The sequence below is a fragment of the Battus philenor genome, unplaced genomic scaffold (assembly GCF_028537555.1).
Source record: "Battus philenor isolate CCGP_79_NKW_IND1 unplaced genomic scaffold, ilBatPhil1.0.hap1 SCAF_6, whole genome shotgun sequence".
Lineage (NCBI taxonomy): Eukaryota > Metazoa > Arthropoda > Insecta > Lepidoptera > Papilionidae > Battus > Battus philenor.
In genome coordinates, this window is record NW_027181726.1 from 12,988,399 (window position 1) to 13,003,089 (window position 14,691).

Genomic DNA, 14,691 nt, shown 5'->3' on the forward strand with positions numbered 1-14,691 from the left:
TTGTGTCTAACGTTACGTAATATAACCCCATGACTAGATAGAAGCTCCATAACAGACCGAGACGTATATTCTCTTTATGCATTGCGTAATATGCGGACTGATTTATTATTTGTGCGCATACACGTAAATTTATTGCCCACATATCAACTATTTTATTATAAAGGTGTATAATGTCTACACATACAAATTACGTGATATGAACAATACTGTTAGCATATGTTAGCATCGACATTTCTTTAGTTTAACGCATATTTTAATTTCACGATTATAATTATTTCGTTACAACATGATAATTAATCTTGCAGAGTCATGCTTCTGTGCAAGTTAAATTTATTTACCAGTATAATAAAGATGGTATTATTAATTTAAACATAAAAAGCATTATATTTATTAGGATAGTATGTTTTAATTACATGCGAAAATAATACATATAAAAAGTAAACACCGAAGAATTTCAATTTTCTGAAATTAATCACAGGATTGGAAAATGAATTATTATTAGACTACAAAAACTTGGAAACCAAGTTGACGAACTTTTATTTTCTACGAAGTATTTATTTCAACATTTCCCCGTTTCGCAAAAGAATATGACAAAGTAATTGATCTAAAATACATCTAAAAGACACATAGCCGAGTAAAACCAATTTAACGTAATTGAGTTTGTAAAGGTTAAAGAGATTATTTTCTATCCAAGGTCGTGACGTCGTAGCTTAGCGTGTATTCTTTTTATTTGTTTTGTATAATAGGGTATTACTTCAACGTTTATTGTTAACGAAATGATCCCTTTATAAATTACATCTCATTAGGCAAACCTTTTGTTTAGGTAATCTTTTAAGCTGACGTCTCATTTGGTTCGATACCCCTGCAAAGTTTAATTATGTCGCCAAAGAAAACAATAAGTGAGCATTATATTTACGTGCGCCAACGTAGCATTGTTTTCCAAAATAAAATGCAGTTTTGCGCTGCTGCGACGAATTTTGCATAACTACCTTGTATTGCACTACCAACAGACTCCTTCGCTACTGCGTATATATTACTTCGGTGTGATTTAGATTTTATATATTACCATATACACAAATATCGTTATTAGCAATCGAAGACACTAGATGCAAACCGCTTTGAAGCAGTTCTATTAAGAAGGCCTATGTCCAATAGCTGTCCGTACACAAATCCTACGGCTTGAATCATGATCATAATCAGTACTAGCCAAATTATATTTACTACGAGCCAAAATTATATTTAGTACGACGTCAATTTTATATTTTGAAGTTTGATTGACACACCAAGAAAGATGACAGTCGTTTGTCATTTTCAGTGTACCACGAATGAAAAAGTAGAAACGGAAATTTATATTTATCTCAAAGAAAACATGAAAGTACAGATTTGAAATAATTGAGCTTTCTAAATATATGTGAAACAGTTATTTTTTTAAAGATTCAACTATCTTATTTTCGGGACAGGGACATACAACCTCCTTCATTACTTACTACCTTCACTCTCTCATCCTTCACAAGTTTTATCATTCAGCATACATTCAACATAAAGCATTCACTCACATTGTATGAAAGAGTTATAATCGGTATACAGCTCCCCAAAAATACCAAAATTCAATATCATTTATATAATTTCTCAACGAGAGCGATAACATCTACTGTAAGTAGAAATTTTTCATAGATGAGGTATCGGGTTCGAAGGCAAAAATGGGTGTCGTTATGACATATTTATATTTTCATGGATTATATTTAGCTAGTCGTCTAATTGATAGGAGAGGAATATAAAATTGGTATAATTAACTATTTCGTATAAGAGGGCGTTGGATTTGTTTTCTTGTGTCCTTTAGATTTTTTTAATAATTATGTCTACTCTCGTAACTATTTAATTTAAATAGACTTTGTCTTATTTTTCGTAATTGACGTACTTTATATTTCGTTTTGTATGCATCAGAAAGCTGTGAAGGACCTTGGAATGAATAATTTATATATATACATAAAACAAAGTCGTGTTAGTCAGTTACACTATTTATAACAAGAACAGCTGGACCAATTTTCCAGATTTTAGGGTTTTTGGATTAGGGTAATAATAAGTATTAAAATATGACATTCATCAATTTAAAAAAAACATTGATTAAAACAAGTCTAGCCCTGTAGAAACTTCCAAAACAAAAATCTGGTTATTCATTGACTGATATGCAGAACGAAATTCACTAGATCAGCTAGTTGGTTATAGGTTTCTGTAGCTACTAATGTATCAGAGCAAATACTAAATTTTATATGTAAAACCTACAAGGTTCACCGTATTGATATTTTAAAAAAAAGTTCTTTATAAAAGCAAAACAAATTGAATGCAGGTCCGGATGCGATGTATAAACTTGACTGCATTATTCATTTTCAAACTGCGCACCGTGAAATTATATGAAATTTAAGCATGCAGGTGGCATGCGTTTGAACACCCGTCGTAAACAGAATATGTTTCATAACATTGTATCACCATAAAAATGCAGTTGCTATTGTATCGGCAACCTTGTAGGAACTCTCCTCATAATACTAACTATCCACCGGTTTATTCCATATATAGTTCAGTTATTAAAGTTAAGGTCAAACATAGGTAACTAACTAAAGTGTATCAAGCAAACTTTTTTTTTGTCTTTAATTATAGGTTGGGATTTTATCCATGTTTGGACATGTGAAACCCACTGTTACCATAAATATTAACCATTACAACACTCTAAAATTATTTTAGAGGCAAAACGCCAATCGGCAAATCGTTTAGCCGCTTCCGACTTAAGTTCCGACAAAATAGATTGCGCGGTGCCAACATCGTACATACTAAATTCCAATTACCTCCATGGTAATTCTCTCTTACTTCGATACTTGGCACATTTCATTTACACGTCGCAATTAGTCAACAAACTGTAAAATATCATATTCATTCTTTTTCCAATAATATGACATCAAAATAAATCAAAAAAGACCATCTTATTCACTTTGAATCAAACATAGTGATTAATTGTGTATCTTATGACAGAAACGCCAAAAATTACAAACGCAAGTTGTACACAAACAGTCCTATAATACCACAAAAACCTTTTGTTTTTTTTTCCTTATGAATAATTTTACAAATATTCTAAATCTAGTAGATAAATGGGTCAATTAACTTAAAGTTTGATTTTTACTTAAAACGCTGCAATAATATTCATTAATATATACATATATTTTAAATAAAAATTAATGTTATTAGTTACATTAACAGATACATTTTTTAAATAAATGACTAAACCCTGTCCACGAACAATCTATTTTATCAGCAATAAAAAAATTAAATACTACTTAAGACTAATGTTTATTTACAACGACAGCATTTAACATGCCATGCCCTTCGTTGTATTGATTACGCTTAAACATTTGTACTGTCAATAGTACCGACAAAATATCCGAACTATATAAACTAACCAATCATAGAGGCTTCAAATGAAGGAATCGCGTGATTCTTTACGTAAGCAAATCGATCGAGTTCCACTGTCATACGCTAAAGAAGTTTACAAAGGAAGTAAATTTGTGGTACACGTTGTTCCAATTTGTTTCTAAACGAGTACTAATTATGTTTAGAAACCTAAGTTATAGACATTTATTAAAGAACGTTCGTGTATTAAGAGTAACTCCACTGTAATGTTCAATGTTCGCCACCAAGCTGTTTCAATGTATGTAATGTACATTACACTTTTAACAAAAATATAGTCCCACTGTGTGTCTATCACCTGTTCTCTTCGGATCTAAGGCATCATTATCCGAAGATGGCAGATTTCTTTTGATGTCAATAAGACAAGTTATCCATCCTAGTTAAAAAATGTGTAATTTTTAATAGCAAAATTTTTGAATGAAAAAATAAAAAATCAATGCATTTAATACATTTATTAAATGCATTGATTTTTTTATTTTTAACATGTTACCTGCCAGACCGTATTATTCTTGTCTTGTCTCTGTAGGCTTAATTCGATTATTTTGCATGGGGTGACGGTATACGACTTTTGAGCGATACTACGCTACCAGTTGCGATGCGCAGGTCCGTTAAAATATATATACATATATATATATATATATATATATATATATAATATATTTAATAGTAACCTGCCGATGATCGAATACGTGAACTATAATTTACCTAAGATTAATCAGTCAGTTTATGACGACTCTACTATAGTTACAAATAGATCAAATAAAAAAATGTATTTCAAAAATTCATTCTTGCACAAACACTTAATAAAAACATAATAAAATTTTATTGCAAAATTTCCGTGGAACTAATAAAACAACCGTGTTATTAACAATTAAAGGTTAACGTACTTAGACAAACATTTGAAGGATGACTTCACGTATACAAACAAACATAGTTCATAACTAAGTGGTTGTCATTTCCGACGAAGATTGACTTGTGACTCATGTATCAATTATACGGAATTTAATAACATTACCCCAAGTGTTTGACGCATTAGAACAAAAGGCTTTATCAATACTTGATTGCCTCATCAGCATTAGATTAGTTATTATATAACAGTTGCACATACACTTATCATTAATTATTCAATTAATAATAAATTATAACACAAAAGGTGCATCAGTATCATCAGTGTGTGTGTGTGTGTGTGTGTGAACTTGTTATGAAACGGACTTTGCAAGTGATACTACACAAGTACATACATATCCGTATATTTTTCTTTAGACAATGTCTCATTACATTTTTTTTATTTTAAAAACTCTACCCCATATTGTTTTCGGGATAGGGATATACACACTCCTATTTTCACCCTCCCTCTCTCTTTCTTCACAATACTCTCTTTATTCTCTCTTCCATCCTTCATATATTGTATCATTTAGCGTACGTTCAACATACAGCATTCACCCATTCTTGGCCACACTTCCTGTTACATGGTTTTGTTATGCCTAATAACGTCACCCTCCTCTTCCAAAAGGGAGTTATTATATGTTTATAAAAGAAGGTATGTCTTGAATAATTAACCGACATAGATGTGTACTTTAAAGATAATGCAAAGAAAGCATTTCACTCGGCAAAGATAAAAACCGGGTCAAGAGCGAGAGGGGCTAGTTTAGTCCGGTGTTTAGTTCCGCTCATTTGTAGGTATGCATGAGATTTTAAAATCAAGGTAATGCTGATATAACTCGCGAATTCTGCGCAAACTAAATATTACATTTCATTAAATAGTAGATAGTTTGTATCTATAAATACGCAAAAGGTCACATTCCTTTAATTTAAAAAAAAATACGAATTTTTCTTCGAAATTGAATCATGAATGAATGAAGGAATGAAGATCCGTAGATGAATGAAAGTAATCAAAATAGCATAGAGGATTGACAAGTTGACTGACGACTGCTTTTGGGTGAGGAAACCACTGACCGGCAATGATGGAACGTTCACCGAAAGGTGAACAGACGACCTTGGTAAGGTCGTCCGAAAAGCTAGATAGACAGACATAGAATTATCTATGGGGAAGCCAACATCCTATGCCTACAGAATATAATCATCATTTCAGCTATCATTAAATTATATAGACATTTGACACAATAATATACTGCCACAGATGTGAAGAAAAGTAGTTAGATTTGACTAAAACAACTTGTACGCTTTCTAGTGACGAAATACAATAATAACAAAGTTGATTGGTGAAAGTTAAAAAAACTTACTTATTTTTTTCAAACATGAATCATGGAGCATGCGTCCTTTTGATACAGACTTGTTATTTTAAGCGGAATACCCCATGTGTCATCGTGTTTGCCTATACCGAGAGGCACTAAAATCAGGTCTTAACCACAAGAAATATAATGAAATTGAGTTTTTTTTTTATATTTTAACTTTGTAATTCTAGTAAAATAAATTTTCAAACCAAATTAAGGCTGTTAATTACAAGTGAACTGAAATTAGTTATCTCCTATCTATCATTATTAATGAGGCTTTAAGTATAAATTAATTGGTCTGTATTAACAAACAAATAGATTGTTTCGAGTTATATAAATTTTAAATTATTCGCATTGGGGTCGACGAATTGCTTTGGTGATAAGAGTTTATTTCTACAGTTTTTTTTAAGGTTCATAACAACTCCTTTAAGTTTACTGACTAACAAAAGATTAGTTACAAACATTGCGATAGAAAATAAAATATTTCTTTTAAATTATAGGATAGATATTAATGCTAAAATATATAAGGTAAATTTAGAACAACTTTTAGAGTATCAAAACTTAGTGTCTTTTGATTTGTTTTCTTTTTACATTTCAATATTCTTGCACTTATTCGTAACTTCTTTATTTCTACAACTCTTATTTTTTTTTTCTAAACAAACTAATATCTTATTTCTACTCTTTTTTGTCTGCCAAAGTTTTATTTTATATTCATATTATGATAATATTTACTTCTATATATTACCATAAACATGACATTAGGCCAAAAATTAGATCGACGAGATTTCAAACAATCAAAGTCGGTTCGGACTTTTGGCAGCGGTATCCGAACGCCAGAAGCGAGCGCGGACGCTCATAATTTGCCTTCAACACTTTTGTTTTACGTCATCGGGGGCACAGCATTGGCACTGCTGACATAGCCAATCAACGTTAGTCCAAAGATAAACATTTCAACAGCGCACATTAACTGTGTAATGAACTTAAATTATTTAAAAATAGAAATCGAATAAAAACTACAACACTGTGACGTTTCTGCTTTAGCTTAGTTCTAAATGACTAAAGATACAATATAAATATGACAAAAAAACAAATATTTTTCAAATCAAATGCAGATGATAAATAGGTCCTTACATTGATAGCGTAGTATTTGCAGATTCCGTGGGCTGAGGAAGGCGGAAGGCGCTTAGCCTGAATTCTTTAAAAAACAAAACTCCAGCTCCTTAGGGAGCCCCGGCTAGAGCTACATTTTAAATTTTCATTGATCGCAATTCAGACGTAATAATGCGAGGAGTCCCTACACGATCAAGCGTGACGCTATCTAACGTATGACAGTAAAAATCCCAACGAAATTGCCTGACCAATGAAAATTAGCTCCACTACATGAGTATTCTTCAAATAGCATATAGCGCAGTCAAAACGTCCGGGATAGCGATCACTACCGCAAGTGAGCCACTCACCGCCGTAGCCCTGGCTCGCCTGCGCCACTGCTGCAGCAGTACAGCGTTTGCACTGTGTTGGGCAAAAGTCGCCTGAAACACTTTTGGGTAATTTCCCTACAACATACCACCTCATTACACAACTAGAATAAAATTTACTACTTATAAAACGTAATTCCCCGAAATTGGTAAATAGTAGATTATATCATCAACGTGTCAGTCGATGGACGCCCTCTGTAAAGCATAGGCCTTTCCCATAGATGTCCAGCTACTTATTGCGACCTTAAATATCTTGCGATCTATGTAGTAGCAGGCCTATATCTTCGACGGCTCCAGCGGCCATAAGTTGCAAAAGCTAATTGCTCCGCCTACTTTTACCCCAGCCGAGCATTTTTTTGTAAAACGTCGGTGACCCGTATAGTTTACTATATATTCAAGGTACAGATATTACGAAATCTATAAACACCGTGATCCGGTTTCATTATAATCATAACAAAAAGAGTTATACAAAGGCGTTACATAACATTTACAAGAGCATAAGTACCAGTGACAGGTGCGACCTAAAACACGCCGTACAACAATGAGTTTAATCATCAAGACTTGAAATACGTAATTTGATCTACATTAGAATAACAGCGCGCCCATGGCAATGTGAAAATATCCAAGACCCTGAAATAACCTCGAAGTCGCTTTCACAACGTAGTTTCGCAACGATTCGATATAATTATAAATGACAAAGTTTTCTCTAATAATCCGGTTATTTTAAATTTTGGCATGAAATGTTTATTTTTAACAGCGAAACTAAAACATTATTGTTTGCAAAATCTGCAAAGTTTCTTCACCGCTGTAATTCTACAGATGATATAAACTGCCTGCGAATGTTTATTGATCGAAAACATGAGTTAATGGATAGAAAACATACAGGCGAACTAACTTGTTTATAATAATGATTGACGTCACAATACAAGTACGTAGTCTTAAAGCATTTCTAAACAAACCTACTGATACGAGCCTTGTACACCTGTTTCTATAAAACATTATATATTGCCGGAGAATAAAATATACAAGTCATTACTCAACGTTATCAAAGAAAAATGTATGGTACTAAATAAACGTATTTTACAAGGCGTACTTAATATATCAGCGAGGTAATATATACAGGCGGTTTGTAATGACAACAAATATAATAAATTCTAACAAACACTTTATATCAGTGTTATCTCGTTACAATTTACTGCAACAATAAAAAAATCATATTGTTTCCTGTCTTTTTAATTCTTATTTATTTAATGCATATACAAATGTACTTTGTGTTTAAGAAACGAATTTTGTGTCGGGACGATACAAGATGAAATCGGTTATGGCAAGTTCGTTTTACAGAAGGCAACGAGCGGCATTGGAGTGGAAACAAATGTGTTCGTATGGAAAATTATGGCATGAGCGAGCGTCAGTTATAATGCACCATTTGGCTTTTCAAGTATATTGTTTATATCTGAACATAAGGAAGAGAGTTCACACCTATGTAACTAGCGTGGTAATAAATTGACATGATTATAGCATCAATACCCAATATAATGAAGTATAAAATGAGTTTTTATTTTATCTTCTTCGTCATCTTAACACATTCCATGCCATGTGGGGCGCATACGACCCTCGCTAAACTTTTCGTTCAGGCCATTCGCATAACATAGATAGCTTCACATCACATATGCGCATGCGTAATGCATATTAAAAGCTATAACTTTTTCCCGCTAATTACTGTATTGTAATTGCAGTATTAAAAAGTGTAAATCATAAGTCTTAAACGACTTTTTTTTAATTTTTAAAGTGTGGGTCGTATACGCCCTACGCGGCTAGAATTTTAGATATTGCCGTGGCACGGAAAGTGTCAAAGAGAAATATGTTACAAACAGATATTTTCAAACGAATTTCAGTATTTCTTTTCTATCATCACCATTCCATTGTAACTTCTTGGCGGCATTCATTGCGTTCTCGTATCATTATACGACTAGACACAAGCCTTCCTCTCTCATTGAGGGGACAATAAATCGAAATATAACGAGATTGTTACATTATCTATTTGTTAGTCATTCCATATAAATAACGGGGGGAAAAAACTCATATAATATCTAAGAATTTGTAAAGCTAATTAAGGTTTACAGATAATATATATAAAAAAATCCAATATCATATAATATCATATAAATTTACGGATATAAAATTAGAAGTGGGAAAAGTCTACAACTGAAATCGCCAATTACCTCGTGACCAACTCAATATATTGCAAAATTAAGTTAAAAATCCTGATTATTTAGATGGCAACACTGTTAGCCTTGTGGGACTGTTACATCGTCGGTCACAGGACTCGAAGTATATTATTTGAGCTAAACATGAACATTGCTTATATTATGAAATCTATTTTGTCATTTACGTAATATTTAATAAAAAATAACATCAAAGAAACTAACAATTAACAAAGGTCTCATTTTTTATCTTTTACTTATCACTATATGCACTATAATTAAACACCTTATTCATTACAATAGAATTGACATAGTTCTGTACTTAAAAAAAACCTATAAAGTGGAAATTGTATTTATATACATTGTATATAAAAATACCACAGATACTGTAATAGCTCACATTTTTTTTTATTAGCGAAGATGTTAGTAAATAAAGACTACTACTAGATTTGTATAATTAAAGCGTCACTAGCTGTTCATATGGAATACACAACAGCAAAAAAGCAGAATGTACCGCCAGCTGGCAATTCAATGATTATAATAGTAAATTGCTTACTGACTGACGACATAATTAATTTTGCGATTCAGTAAAAGGGCATTCGGTTAAAATGTTAACGTACTCTGTGATACAGATTATATATTAAACACATATCTTATTTAATTTAATTATTAAAATTAAATTTATTGCTTTTAATCTACAAGTGCCGACAGACTAGATACGTCAAGAATTATTTTGTTTTTAAATAAAATAAAAAAACTTTCTCCAAACAAAGCAATATTGTCGACTTATTGAAAAAGATAATATATATCGGTTATAAATATATTAGAGTATATCTTGTTTTAATACTGTTTGAGATTTCATTTAAATTGAATCTGTATAGCGAAGTTTAAGAGAAAAAAAAATAGAAAAATTACGCGTAAATTAAGTGACATAATATACATTTATTGCACCGGACATTCTTTATTAGACTTTATACTACGCTATTATTTTTATTTACATAACATAGAAGTAGCCGCATGATAGTTTAATATAAAATTTATTGAATCGTATAACACGTTTAGCAGTGAACTTGACCGTGAGTATGGCGTAGGTTCAACGAAGCGCGCCTTTACCCGTGAAGCCCCATAACGCTCGACTCACTACGCACCTCCATATTCAATGCTATTTATATACATACTGTATATTACGACGTAGCTAAATCCTATTATAAAATTAACCCTGATAAATATTTTTAAAATACGTGTATTCCATCACAGATTATCACGCCCCATTTGTGAATTAAAAATTTCGACGTTTAAAAATGGAACATGAATTACATTTAATTTAAAAAATGGCGTCAAAACTTCATAATGTCTGGCAATAGCAACATTTAAAACTAAACTTTTCTTATCTAGTTTAATTTTTACATACGTACGTCTGATATATAATATTTTCAATAACAAATTTATTATGTAGGTTATAATAGTAAATAATACACCTGACGTAGATATGAGCTTTAAATCCGTTGATATTCCCTAGACAGAGCTTCTGACAAAAATAAACATCGCAAGTGAGCGCTGACCGTATCTCGAGACAAATGATTTTACGCATTAATGTGATTCTTTCTTAATAAAATTTCGGTCGGCTGTGGAATATGACTTGGCAATGACTACAATATTCTAAAAATAAAAACTAAGGAAATAGGGTTCTAACCATGTGATTCTATGAAAATGAATAAACAATAATCATGGACACTATTATTCAAACCTAACAATGCAATAGTGTTAAATAATAATATTATTAATAAAATTTCAAATCAACAAGTGAGAATTACCAATGTATTTATATTGCAATATGATAAGCCATGCATATATGCATATTTTGTACTGAATTATAAAATTGGTAATGTTACTATAGCATTTAAATAAGTGTGTCATAATCAAATTAAAAACCTCTAAATTTCAAATCATTAAAAAGTAACTTACCTTCATCTGGACTGAGATCTGCAAACTTTACACCGCCACTGCAAGAAAAACATTCATAGTGAAAAAAAAACTATATATGCAGTAATAATTTAAATTACTCAATGATATATTTGTAAAAAACTCAACAATTAAAATTTGAACAATATTCAGAAAATACCATAGATTTTTTTGTTTTTACAAAATTAGATAGACTAGATATTAAAGTCCTGCAAATTACAAAATATAATTTTTAATTTTATGCAACAATAAATTTTATCTATCCAAATAACTTAACTTTTAAACGTAATATAGATGTCTAACATATGAATTACAAGTCAATATTTGTATCTAAATGCACTTGTCAATTTTGTGCTTCGTACCTTAGTAGCACGGTAGCCGTTTCCGGCACCCGGAACACCTGGAAATAAATACATTGTGGAACCATGTTTTACTGGATCTCCAACAGGAGAAACCATAGCAAGAAACAAAAAAAATATTTTGATTTCTGAATTAAATATAGCCTTGTATGGGTAATTAATTAATGTAGAATATATAATTCTGGGTAATACTTACAAAGAGACAATATTGGTAGCAAAATAATTATCAGCTAAATACGATCATGATTAATCAAATAATAATCCAGATTTTTTACACGTGTCATAGTCAATATTAAATTACATAAATAAAAAAATAACTTTTTCAATACAAACCATTAAGTGATAAATATTTTATAGGATTTTTAGTTGCAAGTTTTTAGAATTAAACTTTAAAAAGCATATTAGTTTGCAAATGAGTTTTTAATCTGATTTGCGACAAGAGAGTTAAAATATTTACGTCTTAATAATATATACATAATGTTATTTAAAATTTGGGTCTGGTTGCAATAATCGTAGTTATGTTTTGTATATTTACCTTCCATCCTAAGTTCTCGAAGAAAGTACTGAGACGGGATTGCCCAGTCGTTTTACCGCCACAAGGACCTGCATAGGTTAAAAAAGTACAATGTGGATTGTTTAATATCGGTGCCAAATTAACACGTGCGGAACCATAAATTACATTTTCGTTTAATTTTTTACTAGAGGTGTAATATTGAAACATCACAAACTAAGTAAGGAATTGTAATGACTTCAAATCCAATAATTAATATTAAATATAAGACTTACCTCCAGTTAAAACCAATCTGTATACAATTTTGGGTGATTGATTCGCCATTTTATATTAACGCAGAAATATAAATATGAATAAAAATTAAATTACACTACCGATTATTTTTATACTATAATATATGTAATATAAATATCATAAAATTGTTAAATGTACAACAAAGTTGGATGAGGCCATCACAGCGCTACGCGCATCGCCTGACAGGCGTGCGAACAAATGAAAGACTAAGATATCGAATTAGAGATTGTCTCCTGCAAAATCATTCTTTCATTCACAGCTGAATGAATGGTGATTTATGGTTTTGGTTGTCAGAATAGTAATGTAATGTGGGTACAATAATTGATTATTTCTTTATTCTCTTATCATTGGTAATAGGACTAGGTGTTTAAAACTAAACAATAAATATTGATTGCTATTTGAAACATATATTTACATTGTCACTCTTTTTTTTTAAGTATTGGCAGAATATGCTTTACACCTTTAATTAAATAAGTTTTTATGGTGTCAAAGTCAAATTGTCAATGTTTTTACTTGTTTCAATTTACAACGGGGTATTAACTATTGAAAATCGTCGATGAAAGATTTAAAAATATCAAAAATAATGAAAAAGCTCGTTAATCTTAATAATGCCTTACTAACAAAGAGTGTTCTCAAAAATCTTGCACAGAATAACGTAACAACCATATTAAACTTTCTTCAACATGATATAGAGAAATTATCGATGCTAACAAAACTAAATTTATCTGAGATTCTAGAAATAAGAAATGATATCTACAAAAAATTTGCTGCTCCAGTGATAGATGGTCCTTCCTTAATAGAGAGGTACCTTAATAAAAAACGTTATCTGAATACAGGAATAGACAGGTGTTTTATCTTTACCTAAAAATGTTGTTATTACAAAGAAAATATAAAGTTTTGTAATATAAAGCCATGTGTTATAGTTTGAATGCGGTGTTGGATGGTGGTTTACCTATTGGGTACATAACAGAAATATGTGGTCTTGCTGGCTCCGGGAAAACCCAATTATGTTATCAATTAGCTATTAATTGTTCTAAAATAACTGGGCAAAATATTCTGTATATAGATACTAAAGGAGACTTTTCTTCAATAAGACTTCAAAAGATTTTGGAAAATATTGGATACAGTCATCAGGTACTGGTTTCTTAAAACTTATTATAATGTGTTTTAAAACTATAACTAAATTTTAGCACTTGTAGGAAATGGCAAGAAACTTAATAAGAATAAAAGTTGTGCATATATGGACAATGGAGGAAATAATTAATTTTCTAAAAAAATTGAAAGACAGGACATTAGTTATAGAAAAATTGGCTTTAATAATAATTGATTCACTTCCATGCTTGATGTTGCAACACTTTGGTGATGAGAATCAAATAGGTGGTGATTTTTTTTTCAATTCACTCTGTCTCATATTTTATTCATGTTTAATAAAAACAAATTCTATTCTTTCAGGTTTAACATATTTGAATATATTTGTAAATTATTGCCGATTTATATGCAAACATTATGAGCTAGGAATTGTATGTGTCAATATTCAGACAAGATGGGTTGAGCAAGACACCTTACATGTTCTGGGTTTGTGTATAAAGATTGTGTATTTTATATATTACAAATTAAATATCTCCAAAAGGAAATTGTTTTAATTATGACTATATATATTTATTTTTCAGAGGAGGAAGATGAGACAAAACAAATTTCATATGTAGAAAAACATAACAGAGGCTTAGGGAAATACTGGCAACAAATTCCAGCAGTTGTGCTTTTAATGAAACAAATTGATTTGGAACAGAATATTAGTAATGACAATAGTAGTTTTTTTGTTAAACTAAGTATGATTCGATGCAATAAAATCAAATTAGGACAACAATGTACATTAAAAATTGATAGCTCAGGAGTAAATTGATTTTAAAATAAAAAAATGAAAACTATTTTGTATACTTTATGGCATTATATCACAATATTTAAGGCTGCAGTGGAGATATGGCATATTTTTATAGGAACTACCTCTGGTAGTCTTAAGTGTGAAGTGCAGTTCTATCTTCTATTACCAGTATGGTTGTAAAATATTCTGTATTTACCAAGACCGACAAACGCTTTTCTTAAAAATTAATATAGTGGATACGACTGTAGTACATTATTGCAAACATTATTCCATATTTATCACAGTCCGCTAAAATAAATAATGTGATGGCCAGA

General features: G+C 30.9%; 2 protein-coding genes across 3 annotated transcripts in view; one reads left to right on the plus strand and one right to left on the minus strand.

The window, feature by feature from the left end:
- The window catches only part of Ttd14 (TRPL translocation defect 14), a 30,444-nt gene extending 17,751 nt beyond the window's left edge, over positions 1–12,693 (minus strand). The window contains exons 1-4 of one of the 2 annotated variants that reach the window (XM_068773437.1): positions 12,477–12,693; positions 12,226–12,293; positions 11,694–11,731; positions 11,335–11,372 (exon numbers count right to left, since the gene is read on the minus strand). In XM_068773437.1, coding sequence (XP_068629538.1) covers positions 11,335–11,372; positions 11,694–11,731; positions 12,226–12,293; positions 12,477–12,525 — 193 coding nt within the window. In that variant the 5' untranslated portion in view covers positions 12,526–12,693. Of the gene's footprint in view, positions 1–11,334; positions 11,373–11,693; positions 11,732–12,225; positions 12,294–12,476 lie in introns of those variants that run through there. The other variant, XM_068773438.1, reaches the window with a different exon arrangement.
- Positions 12,694–13,038: 345 nt separating this feature from the next.
- Rad51D (Rad51 recombinase D) lies at positions 13,039–14,398 on the plus strand. The gene is made up of 5 exons (XM_068773617.1): positions 13,039–13,341; positions 13,419–13,629; positions 13,695–13,872; positions 13,948–14,070; positions 14,166–14,398. The coding sequence occupies exons 1-5, from the start codon at positions 13,052–13,054 to the stop codon at positions 14,396–14,398; spliced, it is 1,035 nt and encodes a 344-aa protein (XP_068629718.1). The 5' UTR covers positions 13,039–13,051.
- Positions 14,399–14,691: the final 293 nt, after the last annotated feature.

Excerpts from the sequence above, each read along its gene's own strand:
- Rad51D (XM_068773617.1), top strand. The coding sequence starts at position 13,052 with ATGAAAGATTTAAAAATATCAAAAATAATGAAAAAGCTCGTTAATCTT. Across the intron at positions 13,630-13,694 it reads ATATTGGATACAGTCATCAG|GAAATGGCAAGAAACTTAAT; the intron begins GTACTGGTTTCT and ends TAGCACTTGTAG. Across the intron at positions 14,071-14,165 it reads AGACACCTTACATGTTCTGG|AGGAGGAAGATGAGACAAAA; the intron begins GTTTGTGTATAA and ends TTTATTTTTCAG.